Source organism: Equus przewalskii, chromosome 14, assembly GCF_037783145.1.
Source record: "Equus przewalskii isolate Varuska chromosome 14, EquPr2, whole genome shotgun sequence".
NCBI classification, from domain to species: Eukaryota; Metazoa; Chordata; class Mammalia; order Perissodactyla; family Equidae; genus Equus; species Equus przewalskii.
This window is the reverse complement of record NC_091844.1, coordinates 11,975,770-11,993,240: the sequence shown is the minus strand read 5'-3', so window position 1 is coordinate 11,993,240 and position 17,471 is coordinate 11,975,770. Positions and strand designations below refer to the sequence as shown.

General features: G+C 45.9%; 1 protein-coding gene across 19 annotated transcripts in view; it reads right to left on the bottom strand.

Moving 5' to 3' along the window:
• Positions 1–17,471, bottom strand: part of KANSL3 (KAT8 regulatory NSL complex subunit 3) — a 62,647-nt gene that overhangs the window by 10,768 nt on the left and 34,408 nt on the right. For 2 of the 19 annotated variants that reach the window (XR_011525891.1, XR_011525892.1), the window contains exons 15-23: positions 15,180–15,371; positions 14,635–14,719; positions 14,114–14,244; positions 12,944–13,053; positions 12,306–12,528; positions 11,834–11,967; positions 4,559–5,404; positions 2,569–2,714; positions 1,048–1,908 (exon numbers count right to left, since the gene is read on the bottom strand). Coding sequence is in view for 11 of the 19 variants with exons in the window: in XM_070572114.1 (XP_070428215.1) it covers positions 5,384–5,404; positions 11,834–11,967; positions 12,306–12,528; positions 12,944–13,053; positions 14,114–14,244; positions 14,635–14,719; positions 15,180–15,371; positions 16,819–16,896 (974 nt within the window). In the remaining 8 variants the exon portion in view is untranslated. Of the gene's footprint in view, positions 1–1,047; positions 5,405–9,555; positions 10,588–11,833; positions 11,968–12,305; positions 12,529–12,943; positions 13,054–14,113; positions 14,245–14,634; positions 14,720–15,179; positions 15,372–16,818; positions 16,897–17,471 lie in introns of those variants that run through there. The other 17 variants (XM_070572112.1, XM_070572113.1, XM_070572118.1 and 14 more) reach the window with 14 other exon arrangements.

Genomic DNA, 17,471 nt, shown 5'->3' with positions numbered 1-17,471 from the left:
ATGAGAAGTGGGGGAGGGTAAAGAGACATAAAGGGAGGTTAAGCTCCTTCAGTTCACTCCAACTGGTAAAATGTGGACACCAACAGACTGTAACATGTTACGTGTATATATAAAGCAACATCTAGAGCAACCACTTAAAAAGTTATACAAGGAGATACACTCAAAAATACTACAGCTAAATCAAAATTGTATTCTAAAAAAAAAGTTCAAGTAACTCACTTGAAGGCAACAAAAAGAAACCAGAACAAAACAGAGGACAAACAGGAAACAAAAATTACAGTGGCTGACTTAAACACTAACATATCTATAATTACTCTAAATGGAGACGGTCTAAAAACACCAATTAAAAGACAGAGACTGACATCAGATCTGACATCTGAATGTCAGATAAAATAAACTTCAGAGCAAAGAAAATTACCAGGTACACAGAGACATTACATAATGATAAAAGGTTCAATCCACCAAAAAGACACAGGAATCCTAAATGTGTATGCACTAGATAACAGAACTGCAAAATACGCGAAGCACAACTGATAGAACTGAAAGGAGAGACAGATAATTCCATAATTATAGTTGGAAATTTCACCACCACTCTCTCAACAACTGACAGAACAACTTGACAGAAAATCAGCAAGGATATAAGAACTCGACAACACCATCAACTAACAGAATTTTACCAATATTTACAGAACACTCTACCCAACAGCAGAATACACACTCTTCAAGTGCCTACAGAACATACATCAAGATAAACCACCACACCCCGGACCATATACAAACCTGAACAAATTTTAAAGACTGTAATGGGGTATGACCACACACCTATTAGAATGGCTAAAATGAAAAAACACAGACAGCATCAAGCGTTGGTAAGGGTTCAAAGAAAGTGGATCTCTCCTACACTACTGGTGGGAATGTAAAATGGTAGTTTCTCCGGAAAACAGTTTGGCAGTTTCTTAAAAAACTGAAAACTTACCCTATGACCCAAAAATCACACTCCTGGGCATTTATCCTAGAGAAATGAAAACTAATATTCACACAAAAACCTGCCTTCAATTGTTCGCAGCAGCTTTATTTGTAACAGCCTCAAACTGGAAATAATCAAGATGTCCCTCAAAAGGTGGTTACAGAAACTGTGGTACACCCACACCATGGAACATTCATACTCAGCAGCAGTAAAAACAAGGACTACTAATACACACAACAACTTGGATGAACATCAAAGGAATTAAGCTGAGTGGGGAAAAAGGCAAATCTCAAAGCTCATGTATTATAAGATTCTATTTATTTATCATTCTACTCAGAGATGAAGAAAAGATTAGTGGTTGCTACAGGTGAGGAATGGTGAGGGGGAAGGAGATGGGTGTGACTAGAAAGGGGTAACATGAGGGAGATCTTTGCGGCGATGGAATAGTTCTGTATCTTGATTATGGTTACGGGGATAAAATGACATAGAACTATACACACACACTGTACCAATGTTAATTTTCTGGTTTCGATATTGTACTACAGTTATGTCAGATGTAAGCATTGGGGGAAACTGGATAAAGAAAACATGGGACTTCTCTAAACTACAACTGCAAGTTAAAAACCAAACACACACATCTGAATAGCCCAACAGTTTTGTTTGTTTTATCCTTTCTACTCTCTTCTTAGAAAGGTGTTGGCTCACATGACTTCATCCTCTGGACACTATTACTGGACTGGGGTGGGAGAGGAGCCAACGCATGAGCGAGACTGAGCCAACGAGGTTCACTGTGCTCAGAATTTGAACTGAAAGAGAGACTGGCCATCCACAAAGGCCCACAGCAACAAAGTCCGGTGACAACTGGTCCCTGGCAAGTCCAAGTCAGCTGACGTCATGAGGCAAGTAGCAGAAACTGTCAGGCTCCCTGTCTATGAGAATGCCTATTGAGAGAAAATTCCCTTTTAGAACGAATTTAGGTGGTGAATGGTTTCTGCTTCTTGCAACCAATGTCTGTGACTAAAACATATGCTTTGGAAAGGGAGATAAAGTAACAAAGATTTTTCTGCATCATAATTTGCTATGGCCCTGTCCCTATACTCCTGAAGTTTAAGATAGTTCTCATTTAAACAATCTAATCCTTATCTCTACTTCATCTGACTCACCCAAGTCAGTGAGACTAGAGTTGAAAGGGAGGGAAAAAGTATCAGGTCTCTACTAAGGATGGTAACAAGATGACCCCACACGTACTAGATACTCCAGGCAGTCTACCCGAACTATGGCTTCCACCAAGAGGGTTTCAAAGCTAAGTGTAGGGACCTGGAATTTAAGGGTAGAAAGGAAGGTCCTCCTGGATAAAAGTACACAAATAATCTGGAGGTTGGAATTCATTCACTCATTGTTAAGACTTTATTGCTTTATTGGAGGGGGATGGAGGTATATGATGTGCAAAGGGATTTCAATCTCTCAGGACCAAGGGTGAGGACCCTACCTACCAACTCAGCCCCAGCCAAGAGCCCCACCACGGCAGCAGCAACCACTCTAGGCCTGATGGGAAGTAAACTGAAAAGGGTCAGATGAAGGCCAAGCCACCATCTCCTCACCTCCTGGGCTAATCTCCACTTCTGGTCTCCCATCTCAGAACCCAGCACAGTGCAGAGTAGAACAGACACTGGCTTCAGACTGCATGGGCTCCAGTCCTGTTTCTGCCACTTCCTGCTGTGACTTCTCTGTGCCTCAGTTTCCTCACCTGTAAAAACGGAATTACAGTACCCACCTCATGGCACCAGGCATCAGTGAGATGATTACTGGCTTTACCACATTATCTTAGCTTTTATTTTCTGTGCCACTTCATTGGGTGGTTACCAGAATAAACATGAGAAGTCAACTGAAAAGAAGTTGAAGCAATCCAAAGTTATTTTTATTTTTTTCCACTGTTTCTGCTAATGTAAGAACAGAGCCATCACAGCAACTCAGCTCTATAAACCATCCAGCCCAAGACTGTTCTAGTGGTGAGGTTAAGAACAGACAGAAAGTCTTCCTCCATCAGGGACCTCTTCTCAAAGCACAAGGACATCTTCCATAGTGCATCAACACTCATCTGTCACCCAAAGACTTTAACGACAGCCTTCCTGATCCTTCTACATTTTTCGCTAGTAGTATTACCTTCTGAGGTTATGGACTCCAGGTCTGCTATATGATAGGTAGAGGAAAGCTTCCTTTTACATTTCAAGAAGTGTGGTTGGAGAAGTCTAGAACTGGAGAACATGACTCAAGAGACTTCAACCACTTCCCCCCTCTTAGCCTGTCCCTCCAAGGTGAGGAAGAATCAGTGTTCTCACCACGCCCCTTCTCCAGTGTTGGCATTCTTCAAGGTGTACAACCCAAGCCTTAGGAGGTCACTCACGGGAAGCATATGAGGATTTACACAAATGCAGGACAATGTGTTAGTTTTTCCTTTGGTCCCAGCACACACTGGGCCAGCATGTTTCAGGAGCAGTCCCTCCAGTGCTGTCTAGGCTACACTCCTAAGTCATGAATGGGTGGTTCAGGACCTCTGCCTGTCCTCAATTCCTAAAAGCTCACACAGTCTCACACAGTCTTACTGTCCTCGGTTCCTGTTGGTGTGTTATCATCCTACCTGTAAAGTTATCAAACTCCCTACCCACGGACGCCTCTTTCAGATTTCATATGCTCAAACTTACTAACCGCCTCCTGAATTCAGAAAGCTGTTACCTACCAGGTAATGCAAGAACGCAGTCTAATTCTGTGTGACTCACTGCTGAAACCAGCTCTGCAGGAGGTCAGGGAGGGAGAGCACAGTGCTTAAAATGCCCTCTCCCATCCTCTAACATGGCCCCTGGCCCTGCCCGCAGCACTCCAATCTGCCTCGTCTGAGACTCCTGCACACTGTACACTTCTACCTGGCTGCCACTCGGACTGGCAGGTGAGGCTCCTGGATTGAACACAGGTGGCCTGGTTTGGATATATGCTGCACCATGGGTCAAGACCCGGGACCACAATTCCAGTCATGGCATGCTGTGGACCCTCCCTGCCTCCAGATACTGAACAGAGTCACATTTTGGTTGCCTTATTTATCACCTTAGCCAGAAACATTCTAGAGCATGGAAGGGAAGGAAGCCTGCTCTGGAAGATAGGTTCTCAGCCAAACTTAAAACCACCTTCGCATACAGGTATTATGAGGAGGAGTTAAGGAGGGGCTCAGAGCTCCATCTTCAGTGATTGTTTCTCCAGGGATCTGCACCTCCAGGGTTCAAGTTAGTACCAAGAGCCCTTACAGTCGAGTCAATGCCAAGATTCTTCCCACTTTTGTGCAAAAGGACAAAAAGTTGTATGGAACAGAAACAATGAAACACAGCCTTCGTCATCCTGATGCCTAAGCTTTCTGGCAGCCAAGATGTTAACTCAGCTGGTTATCCCTATTCCACTTCCAAGCCCTGGAGAGAAATTTTAGGGGTCGGGTTTCTTCCCTCTGACTTGGCTAATTCTTCTTTCACCTCCAGTTGTATCAAGAGTGCCTTAGGTACTAGATGCAAAGCCTCAAGCCCAAATCATTTTCACCACAGGACTTACTGGCACGTCCTTCAAAGCCACTTCATTTGCTGTTCTGTTTCTCTTCTTCAGCCTTTCTGGACCTGCAGACTTTCTGGATACAGTAACTGCCCAAGGCATGATGAGAAAAAGAAAAGGGCCAGCTTCTACCTCTTGGCAACTGCTGCTGCCCACATCTGTAGTGGCCAAAGGGACTGAAAAATGACAGCTCAGTTCTCTTTGCCCTATGGTGGGTTTGAAATTAGGAGTTCCCAGGTCTCAGCAGGCTAGTCGGCAGCTGGTGTGGTTCCTAAGAGGGAGTTGCATGGGGAGCACTCTCCCATGGCTGCTTAGTGAAGCCAACAGCCTTGTCCAAAACAAGCCCTTCTGGCACTGAATAACTGGCTGGTGGGCCCAGATGATCCCAGGCCTCAGCAAAGGGCTCTCAATCCTCACTCCCACAGCTCCAGACCACATGGAAGTCTCCTCCCAACTTGGCACAGGGAGAGCACAGACTTCCAGAAGGAATTCCTTTATTAAATGCAGTGGGCAGTCCAACACTTCTCCTTGGCTACTGCTGGGGAATAAATGCCTCTGATCCACACACAGCCAGATCTGCTGGGGAGCTGGAGATTCTGTAGATGCTGGAAGACAATGCTCCTCTTGCTGGCGCCATAGCACCTAGCCTAATGGTTTCACAAGACCCAGAGGCACAACCCTCAAGACAGTTGGCGGGGAGGCAAAAACGACTGTCTTAAAGAGGTCTTCAGACAAGTGGACAGCTCAGCAGGACAGCACATGTGCCCAGGGCTCACCGTGCAGCAGCCATCACCAACCTGGTAAGGGAGGATGTATCACACAGTATCTTCAGGGTGCTGGAGGCAGGCGCTGTAGTAGGAGAGGTGGTGAACAAGAGTCAAAACTTTGCCAGGTTAACACATCCAGACCCTCTGACCCAATCATCCTACTCCTGAGAATTTATTCCAAAGAAGTAACTCTTGATAGGGAAAAAGCTGGATGCACAAGGACACGTTCTAGCAACCAAGTGGTTAACAGAATACAGACTCTGGAGTCAGACTCACCTCTACCACTTTTTAGGGAAACTGACAAGTGACTTATGCTCTCTGAGCCTCCTTTTTCTCATCTGTAAGATACAGATGACAGCATCTACTCCCCAGGGTTGTTGACAATCTACATAAAGCACCTAGAGTATACTATGTGTTCAACTACAAAGGTTAGCCTAAGGACAGGAAAATAACGTAGGGAAAAGGACACAGGTGAATTGTTAAGGGTGACAGAGTTGAAGGGAAGTTTTCCTTGATTGCTCTGACAATATCATTTTTTTAGGTATTGTCAATTTTTGTGTGTTGTGGAGGATGCCATAAACTGTTGAGCCCTGCAGCTTAGGAAGAAGGAAGCAAGGTAGAGAGAGTTGGCCTTTTTTCACCAAGGTTTTCCCCACTTGTCTAGATTTCACTTTTGGAAAACGCCTAAGACGTCTCTGAGAATGCAGTAAAGGCAGGAAGATGGAGGGCACAGGAGAGGGGGAATGAAGGGTCTGACAATCAGAACTGGAACGGATCCGCCTCCCATTTGCTCACCTGCCCAAAGGCAGGGCTGTGCACAGATGATTGCTCTGCCCTGATTAGGCCTACACCTGAGAGTGAGCCCCGCTCCCAGGGGCTGCGCAAGGGTTGCCGCAATGCCCCTTGCTGGGTGGACAGCTAGAGGGGCTGCCTGCCAGCCTGACAAGGTCATGGTGTGGCCAGAGGTGTCCACAGTATGGACAGAGAGGAGAAGACCTTGTGACCACAGGAAAGGAGTGCATTCTCAAGACTCTGAGGGAGGGCGTCAGAGACAACATGGTCTCTGTCCCTCCCCTTCCTCCCGCAGCTTCTCAGCTGTAAGGAGTACATAATAGTCCAGGTCCATAAAGGAAACACAGTAAATATTCATCAGTGCCAGAAACAAAACAGATAATTAAGTGCTTGCATAGACCTTAGGAGCCTAGCTGGTGTTTACATCTTCTTTCTTTTCAAATTCATTCTATTCATAAATATTGCAGTATGTAATCCCAAAATAAAAAAGGATTATTTTTTCAAACTGAAACAACATTATCACATATAAAAAGGTTAACAATCCCTTAATATCAACAATTATCCAGTGAGTGTTCAAATTTCCAATTGTCTCATAAATACCATAAATGGGTGGTTTGTTTCTCAACCTTTAAAAATTCATCTTCTCAAGGGAACCCTCATATACTACTGGTGGGAATGCAAACTGGTGCAGCCACCATAGAAAACAGTGTGGAGAGTCCTCAAACAATTAAAGACAGAAATACCATATGACCCAGCTATCCCACTACTGGGTATTTATCCAAAGAACGTGAAATCAACAATTCAAAGAAACTTATGCACCCCTATTTTCACTGCAGCACTATTCACAACAGCCAAGAAGTGGGAACAACCCAAGTGCCCATCAACTGATGAATGGATAAAGAAGCTATGGTATACACATTTATACACAATGGAATACTACACAGCCATTAAAAACACAAAATCGTCCCATTCACAACAACATGGATGGACCTTGAAGGTATGACGTTAAGTGAAATAAGGCAGCCACAGAAAGACAAATACCGTAGGATCTCACTCCTATGTGGAAGATAAACTAACACAAGGACAAAGAGAACAGATTAGTGGTTACCAGAGGGGAAGAGGGTTGGAAAGTGGACATAAGGGGTAAAGGAGCACACACATACGGTGACTGACAATGCTGTACAACTGAAATTTCATGTTATAAACTATTAGGACCACAATAAAAACTTTTTTAAAAATTCATCTTCTCAAAGCCTGAGGAGATTCTGAGACAGCCCCTACTAATCCCACCACCAAAATAATCACTGATTAGACCAACCTCTTCACTAGACTAGATGGGAAAACAAAAGCTCAGAGAGCCTAGGTCATTTTCTCAGGTCCACACAGCTGGCTGAAGACAGGGGGCCTGACCCCTGGCCCTGTGCTTTCCCTGATAGCATGCTCCCTGGCAGTCTGAACCCTGAGGTAACTGTTAGAAGCTTTCAAGTCAGCAAGTCTTAATCTAACAATACCTCCTTTGTCTGTAAGAAAAGAATCACCACTAGAACCCTCCTAATAGCTACACACTCATTTTACTGAGACAAAAACTAAGCTCTTGAGTTGATACCATCAGGTAGAAGCCAGATCTTGATCTTCAGGCTGTACTTCAATTTAGCCATGGAAAAGGGTTCTCAACGGCCTCTACTCTCTTCTCAACACTACCTCCCTCCTCCAGGCCACAGAAGGCCGAAGAGGATCACCTCAGAGAGGAGGAAGGGATCACACGGTGGGGATCTGTGCTCTACTCGAGCATCACCGTGGCATCAGCAGAGGTTAAGACTCCTCGAAAATAGGCCCACACAGCTTTATAGGTCATTTCCATCAAACCGTCAAGCAACCGATAATTTCTGTGATATATAAATGTTTTAAAATATGAGAAAAAAATTAAAATGCTTCCCATCTCTTTCTATAAGATAGAATTACCCCTTTGATACAACTGGACAAGGAAAGCACACACACACAAAAGCAGGGCCAGATTAAAGCAAACTATAGGCCAGTCTCACTAATCAGCACAGAGGCCAAAATCCTAAGTAAAATAAAAGCAAATCAAGAGTAGATCGGCTTTTCCTGGGACTGGCCCAGTGGCGCAGTGATTAAGTCTGGCACGCTCCGCTTTGGCAGCCCAGGTTCATTCGTGAGTTTGGATCCCAGGCACAGACATAAACCACTCATCAAGCCACGCTGTGGCAGCATCCCACATACAAAACAGAGGAAGATTGGCACAGATGTTAGCTCAAGGACAATCTTCCTCAAGCAAGAAGAGAAGGATTGGCAACAGATGTTAGTTCAGGGCCAATCTTCCTAATGCAAAAAAGAAAAAAAAAAAGGAGTAGATCCACCTTTCCTCTAAAGCACTTAACTGCTTTCCTTTTTTTTTTGTTTCACTCTCTTGTTGCCTTTGCATGCATGATAAAAATTAATTTGGGCACGTGCAACAAAACCAGAATAGGACATACTGAACAAGCTACTCAATCTGGAATTTAGACAGTTTTATATTAGGAAATCTATTAAAATAATTCCTCATTTTAACTGATTAAAAGAAAATGTTTATGCTCACTCATCTCATTTGATTCCAAAAGGGCAATGAACAAAATTCAAAACCCATTACTTATCAAGAGAAAAAGAAAAGAATGAAGATAATCCTAGCAAACTAGAAACACGATCGGTACTTCCTTAACTTAAGGACCCGCATTATCAAACAATAATATAAAGCTCATGTAGGAACAGACAGGTCAAGGGTACAGAATAGGCCCACATGTGTACAGTAATCTAGAATGTGAGAGCAGCAGATTCTAGATGAAGGAAGGAAGGAAGAATGAATGGACTCATCAATAAAATTGGATCCTTATCTCACTTAGCATATAAAAATAAATTCCAAGTGGATTGAAAAACTAAAGGTAAAAACAGGAGCATTTTAAGAAAGCACAAAAACAGTTTCAGTACAGGATGATGGGAAAGCTCTACAGATGGATGACGGTGATGGTTGCACAACAACGTTAACGTACTTAATGCCACTGAAATGTAAGCCTAAAAAGAGTAAAATGGTAAGCTGCACATACGTAAATTTTACTACAATTTAAAAAATACATAGGGGCCAGCCCCGTGGCCGAGTGGTTAAGTTTGCACGCTCCACTTCAGCAGCCCAGGGTTTTGCCAGTTCGGATCCTGGGTGCGGACATGGCACTGCTCATCAAGCCATGCTGAGGTGGTGTCCCACATGCCACAACTAGAAGGATCTACAACTAGAATATGTGACTACGTACTGGGGGGCTTTGGGAAGATGAAGGAAAAAAAATATATATATATACATGAAAAGAAAGCATAAAAAGATTATATTATTGCAATGGGAAGAGCTTTCTTAAGACACAAAACCTTGGAGCCATAAAGGGAAAAACTTGAAGATTTTACTATATAAAAATTTTTAATGTCTGTATCATAAAAGATCCTGAAACAAAAGTTAAAAGACAAGCACTTAATACTTAAATAGAAAGAAAGAAAAAAAGATAAGCCATTGACTGGAATAAAGTATATGCAACTTGTATAATAGATAAAGGATTAACATCTGAATATATAAAACTGCTATTAAACCAAATAAATAGATGCAGAATGACAAGCAATTCATACAAGAAGACATACAACCTCATAAGTAGTAGGAAAATGCACATTAAAACAGTTTCATTTTTCACCCATCAAATCAAGATAATTAAAAATACTGATCTCCACAGTTGCATTCTCATCACTGTGGCTTGAATTGTAAACCAGCAGAACCTTTTGAAGGGCAATTAGTCAGCAGCCAGCCTGACCTTAGAGGCACACCCCCCCCACTTACTGGCCTCTAGCCTGCAGACATATACCATGAACAAGGGTGTTCCCTACACCACTATTTACGCTATCAGAAAACAAAACATAATTCACTCTCTATCTAACGGGAGGTGGTAAAGCATGCTTTTGTACACCTGCCCAGTGAAATACTAGGCCATTGACAACAAATAGGTCTCTGTGTAACCAACAACAAAACATGTCACATGTTTTGTACACAACGGCTAGTTACAAAACAGTCCATGTTCTGTGATCCCAGTTTTGTCAAAAAAATAAAATAAAATAAAGTACTTTGTGTAGAAAGAAAAATCTAGAAGAATGTGTATCAAGCTACTAACTGTAGATATCATCTCCGAGAGTGTATCATAGGAAATTTTCACTTTCCAAATTATATTATTTCTGTAATGTTTGAATTCTTTAAAATGAGTGTAATCAGGGGCTTGTCCCGTGAGCGAGTGGTTAAGTTGGTGAGCTCCGCTTCAGTGCAGCAGGGTTTCGCCGGTTCAGATCCTGGGCGTGGACATGGCACCACTCATCAAGCCATGCTGAGGCGGCGCCCCACACAGAACAACCAGAGGCACTCACAACTAGAATATACAACTATGTACTGGGGGGCTTTGGAGAGAAGAAGGAAAAAAAAAAAGATTGGCAACAGTTGTTAGCTCAGGTGCCAATCTTAAAATAAGGGTAATCACTTTTGTAATTGAAAAAACAAGGAATAAAATAAGTAAGAACCTCTCTGCAAAAAGGCTGGGGGTGGGGGGGCGCGGTAGCTATGATCCCTATGAACACCAGGTAACAATCTCTGTGCAGCAATGTCCCCTGAAAGGGAAGAGGCAGAAGAGCTTCTGGAACAGTTGGGAACTGTCACCTGCCAACAGTACCCAGCCGCCCAGTTCCCAGACAGGGTTGGTGTGGTGGGAATGAGGGGAACAGGACCAGGCCTTCAGTCACGGCAGCCTGCATAGCACCGTGCCCTGCACAGGAAGGCCTTGGCTGAAACAGAAGATACTGAAGGAAAGCACCCTAAATACTGAACTCCAACTACTTTTTTCTTTAACCTCTGATCTTTGGGTGGCTCTCCAGTCACCTCTTTAAGATTAGAAACACTTTACTTAAAAAGGCCAGAACACATGGGGCTGGCCCCCTGGCTGAGTGGTTAAGTTCGCGCGCTCCACTGCAGGCGGCCCAGTGTTTCGTTGGTTCGAATCCTGGGCGCGGACATGGCACTGCTCATCGAACCACGCTGAGGCAGCGTCCCACATGCCACAACTAGAAGGAACCCACAATGAAGAACAGACAACTATGCACTGGGGGGCTTTGGGGAGAAAAAGGAAAAAAAAAAATAAAATCTTAAAAAAGGCCATAACAGAAACTAGATCAGCTAGGAGGAATTGATGGTGACTTCCTGGGTAAGAGCTACAAAAACCTAGTTGTGCCCTAAAAAAGATGGCAACGAATGCCAAGATCTGGAATGGCACAATGCTGGAAAACCATTGGTCAAAGAAGAGTATTAGCTAACTAGCTTCCATCACAACTTCTGACTGAAGAAACCAAGAATGAGAGGAGAAGAGGAATGGAGAGGGAAAGTAAACAAAAAGATTAGGCACTAGGCACAGCTACACACTTGAACATACTTACATATCTAATACTCACAACAATCCAGGGAGCGTTAGAGAAAAAGAGACTCACAGAGGTCCCTAACTTGCTCAAAGTTACAAAGCTACAAACCCCCGAGTCTGGATTTGAATGTGGTCTGCCTACAAGTCCAGTGCACTGGCAGCTCCTCCAAGCAGCCAGTCAGCCAGCCCCCAACTTCCAATATGGAGCCTGTGTCCTCAGTTTTCCCAGGCAGACTCACCTGTGAGCTGGAGGGCAGTGCCTGGGAGGTGGGCTCCTCTGACGGCGCGGCTCCTGAGCCCATGGGGCTCAGCGTGGTGATTCGGCTCGGTTGACCACGTAGTGTCAAAGTAATGGTGGTGGGGACCTTCAAGCCTGAGTGAGAGAGGAAAGTAGGTTTTTTGCCCACAGCCTCCACCTTCTTTTCCTGGAGAGTTTCTTCCCCACATAACACATGCCCCTCAGCCTCCCGCCTAGGCCTCCTCCCTAGCTGGGTCACCTGTGCCCTACTGGTCAGTCTGAAAAACAGCAGGAAACAGCCTGTATTCTCTCAACCTTTCTGGGGGACAGACCCACATGGCTGAATCCCTGAGGGTCAATGCCAGGACCCCTTGGGGTTGGGTTCAACATCATACCCCGCCCATGTGAGATGGGAAAGTCCTGGGGGAAGATCCCCTACCTGGGAGTCCCCACGGTTCTCATGAGAGACTCACCTGATGCTTGGTTAGAGATCTGAGCCAGGCCAGGGAGGCTGCTTGCCAACTTAGCGAGGCCCCCATTGGTCAGCAGCTGGTGGATGGCTGTGGGCTTCCCACCAGGAGTGGCACCCAAGGAGGAGAGAGTGGTGGCCACAGGAATGGTACGGACAATGGTGCTGGTGCCCGTGGTGATGGCACCCAGGCTCTGCATGGGGGTGGGCAACTTCACACTGGTGGCCTGTGGGACACACAAGCCCAGTTGATCAGAAGCTGTTGTCCAACAGCAACATTCGAGTGTGGAGGGCCCATAGCATATATTGAGGGCTACCATGTATCAAGTGCCTACTACATGCAAGGTACTCTTCTAGGCATTTTCCATATATTATCTTATTTAATCCTCAAAACAACTCCGCAAGGGTAGTACTATTATTATTCTCATTTTACACAGATGGAAACAGATACAGAGAGGTCAAGAAACTTGCTCAAGGTCACACAGTAAGTGATGGAGCCTTAACCTTTGGGAGCTTCCAGCTGTGAAGTCAGAAAGCTTGTCCTTGACCCAGACTCCAGACCCAGTCTCCCTGCCAAAACCAACTAAGCTGAGGAGGCCTCCTCCCCACACCTGCCCAGTCCAGTGGAAGGCAGATGTGTACCTGTGGGGCTGGCCCTGGGGAGGAATTTGCTGGGAGGCCAGAGGTCTTGCTGCTGATATCCTGCAAGCTGAAGCTGAGACCTTGGAGAAGACTGCTGGCTGACGTGGGCCCTAGGAGAGGATATAAGAGACATCAGCACAGGTTCAGTCCCTTATCCCAAGAACGGCCACGCCCAGCCACCCTCAACAACCAAGACACCAATGCTCTTTTCCTCAGACATTCCCAGCGCTCTCAGAAAGATGCCAGGGGGCCAGCCCCCTGGCATAGTGGTTAAGTTCAGCACGCTCTGCTTCGGTGGCCTGGGTTCCCGGGTTCAGATCTCAGGCGCAGACCTACACCACTTATCAGCCATGCCCTGGCAGCAACCCACATACAAAATAGAGGAAGACTGGCAGAGATGTTAGCTCAGGGCAGATCTTCTTCAGCAAAAAAAAAAGACGCAAGGAAGGGCTCCCCAGGCATGCACGCTGGATGCCCACATAAGGAAAGGTACTACTCCAGACACACTGCCTCAGATTTGCTGTGCACATCCCAACCTGCTCCAAACCACCGGTCCTACATTTCGGACAGTTTTAGGAAAACCAAAGAGAGACTGAACCCCACTTCTCAGAAATCTTAATTCCCTCCTTTCTTTTCAGGGAAGAAGGAGGACTTTTTAAGCCAAAAGAATCCCCAATACACTTTACTTTGCACACAGTCTAGTGGCCTCAAAGCAGAGGAAGGTCTTGCAGGAGAAGAGCATCTGCAGTGCCTTGGCCCTGCTGGACTCCAGCGACTAGCCTTTTAGTGCAGGGTCGGGGCGGGGGAAGCGAGGAGACGAGCACAGGCAGGAAAATGTCTCGTATTCCTAATGCCCAGTATAGCACCATTTACAGTTTCACTCAATCAGACATGCTTAAAAACACCAAAATGAAACACAATACATACGTCTCCCACCAGCTGCTTCTCTTCCTTATAGTACAGACTGGGATACTTAGTCCCTGTAGAAATTAAGGCCAAGAGCTCCCCCAACTCCAAGCTAATTCCAGCTTCACGTCAAGCCTCTTTAACAAGCCTGAGACCAGAGGAGCATTCTCCAGACTCGGCTCCAGGGATGCTTCCCAGGACCACCCTCCTGCTGCAGCCCAAAAGGCTCGGCTGGGAGGCAGGAAAGGCTGGGCTACCAGTTACCTGGGAGGGAGCTGCCAGGAGAGGTGGCCACCAGGCGGCTCTGGAGTGTGTGCAAGGCACTGGGCGTGGTGCTGCTGGAGACTACCGAGGAGGCTGGGCTGGCTGAGACTCCCCCTTCAGAAGCATTTGACCTGGAGACAAAGACAGGAGCTCCACTAGCCAAAGGTCGAAGGGTAGCAGACCCTGACAAGACAGTGAGGGTCCAAAGTGGGGCCCAGCAAGGCTTTCAGCAATGGACACAAGGCTAGAACCTTTGGTTTCTCTGTCCCACCTGCTGAATCCGGCCTCAAGTCCTTTTTAAAGTCAGGCCTTGAAGCAAGAGCTACAGGGTGCTTTGCAAACTTTAAGTAGAAATGAACTGTGAGTTGACCCAAAAGAAAAAGACACCACTCAGAAAGAAGTCACATTACCAAAACTGACAGAATCCAAAATCCATCATCTTCCCAAAGCACTAAATAGACCAAAGAAAAGGTGAAGAGAAAGAAGAGAACAGGGCCAAACAGACCAAGAAACAGACTCACTTGGTTGTGGTGAGAAGCCCTGTGAGCTCCTTGGCCCCTGTGGGAGCTTGCCCCAGTGTCATGGTGACCGGCTTCCCTCCCGCAGCTGCAGAACAGAAAACCCGAAGGTCACAGGTCAGTCCTGTGTGGCCCCAACCTTTCAGGGTCCACAGCCCAGGCTAAATGCAAGATATTATGGACAAAGACTGGAAGGTGGAAAATGAAGAATAACTACAATAGAGTAGGGAGAGTTGGGGTTATTTTCTCCTTCTATTTCTAGACTTTCTATAATATTTTATCTTTAATTGAGACCAAAAAAGAACAAAATATACGATGCTTTGAATGACCCCACAGCTTCCTCTGATCCTGGCTCTGCTGCCCTGATCCTAGTTCACATCAGGTCATTGCCCACTCTCCTCCATGTACAACCTCGTACTCTCTTCACTCCAGGCACCTCCTGCACTGAAGCAGAGGCTGAGCCACACAGCAAGAATCACAAAGAGAGCAACGCTCTGCCCTGCGAGAGCTCGGTCAGTTTTTACTTAAACAGGCCAAGAGAAACTCACCTTCTGGAGCTCCTCCTTGAGAAGGAGTACAAGGCCCTCCAGCTGTGTCCCCTTGGGAGATAAGGGACACCTTGATCTTTGGTCGCTTGGAGGTCTTACTGGCAGGAAGAGGACTGGAGGGATGGTGCCGCTTCAGCTGGACCCTAAGATCCTCCTTCTCTGCTTCCTCCGTTTGTTCTGATGAAATGGGAACTAAGAGATGAATCTGAGGTAAGGTTCTCCACAATGCGAAAGAGGCCGACAGACACTGACAGCCAGTGACAGCAGGGGCATGGCCGTGTGTGGGAAGACACGGAAGAACCATTCCACGTAAGAAGTCACACATCAGCAGGCTGCCAGTGCCTCAGGCCCCACCTGTGCTGGAGCTCCACCTTGGCCCTCTCAGAGGATGGCTTCACCCCCACCCCTCACCCGGTCCTGGAATAGGAAGGAAGGGGCTTTAAGCTGGTAGGAACAAAAAGAAAGGAGAAGACATCCCGACCCTGCCTAGCAGAAGCCAATCAAAAGACAGAGGACTCAGCACATGGGCCTAAACAGTGCTTCCCAGACTCAAAGAACGTGATGATCGTCCTGTTTCAGGCCCTGCCCCACGTCACACAGCCGGAGGACACTAAACATTCTACAAAGAAGCAGTGGAGAAGCAGGCTATCCAGTCCTCTCCAAGGGGAGATTTTTACAAGGCTCTGAGAGTCCCACCCTGCCCTAAGAGCCCAAAGTTGAGGGTTTGCTTGCCAAATGGAAGCAACGAGAAGGATTATCACCAGGACTTAAGGCTGGCGTTGAGCATCTACTAGGTAAGGGAACACCTCAGCCAAGACAACTTTATAGTTCCTGTCCAAAAATAACAGGCAACAGTGGCCCATGTCACAATGTAGTCCCTAGGTCATTTTATTAGTACAGAGAAAGGCCATCTGTTGACACATGGGTTTCCCCCTCCACTGAACCAATGAGACTCATCCTACACATGGCCAAGCCTCTTAGACTCAAGTTATCTGTCAGGCTTCCTTCTCTTTAAACCCAGAAGCCCACCTAGTCCCTCTTCTTAGCATAGGCAATCAGGGGTAGGGTGGGGAGAAAGAGAGCAGTCACACAAGGATTAGGGGTAATCCTGGCATGGGGCCACAGGGAGCTACCCTAGACCAGGTCAGGGCATCACCAGCTGGAAGGATTGCTTAGGGAATAAATGCACTGACTAAAATCAAAGTAGGAAGTGGGGTAAAAGGGAAAGGAGTTACAGGTTTTATGCTGATAAATGGTTGGTGTGTGCTTGCAGCAGCCAAGATGAAGTAGGAAGTCAAAGGCGGGGAGAAAAACACACAAGGAAACTCAGGCTCACAGGCAATGGTCCATAGGCACACACAGGAGAAGCAGAGCCAAGAACCAGAATAAGAGACAAAAAGAGAAAAACACCATGAGAGGTAAACAGAAAGAATGGAGAAAAAGTAACGACTATGGAGTAAGCAGAAAGAATTAGTAAAAAAAAAAAAAAAAAAAGACTCAGAAGATAGAAAAAGGCAGAAAAGAACAGGAGGAAACTAAACAGAGACAAACGAGAGGCAGTGATGGGGAAAAAATAAGAGGAAGAACGGGAGAGAAGCAGAGAGCAGAGGTGAGAGGTGAGAGAAAGAGTGATACTCACCAAAGAGACAGGAGGAGGTGCCGGGAGGAAGAGCTTTCCTCACCAGCATATTTTGTTTCAGAAAAGCAGCAAACTGTGCTGGAATGAATCAGAAAGAATTACAGAATCATAGCCAGCCAGAGAAAGGAGAAAGAGGAGGAGTAAGAAAAAGATACGAAAGTGTTCTAGAAAATGGTCAACAGGGGCTTTTTCTGGAATTACTGTATGGATTTGAAACCTGACTCTGCCGTTTAGTAGCTCCTTAGAATCATCTATAAACTGAAAATAATAAATGTACCTGCCTCATGGGGCCACTGCCAAGATTCAATGAGCAAGAACAAATTAAGTGCCAAGAAAAGGCTCTAGCACGCAGTAAAGGTTCTATAAACACGAGCTATTATCATGCCCCTGCCCATGGGCTCTGCCACAGCCAGGGTGCAGTACCTGCTGCTCTCCCCCACGACACTCTGGGGCCCGTTTCAAACTCAGCTCAACCATCAGCCTTCCAGAGTTTCTTAGATCCTCAACTGATTATCCCTCCAGAAGCACAGCAGACTGCTGGCTTTCTCTTCATCAAAAGTCTAAGGGTCACCACCCACGGGGAACTTGCCACCACTTAAGATGATCCAGGTCACAGAACATCCACGTGGACCCTAGGGCCTAGTCTCTTTTTT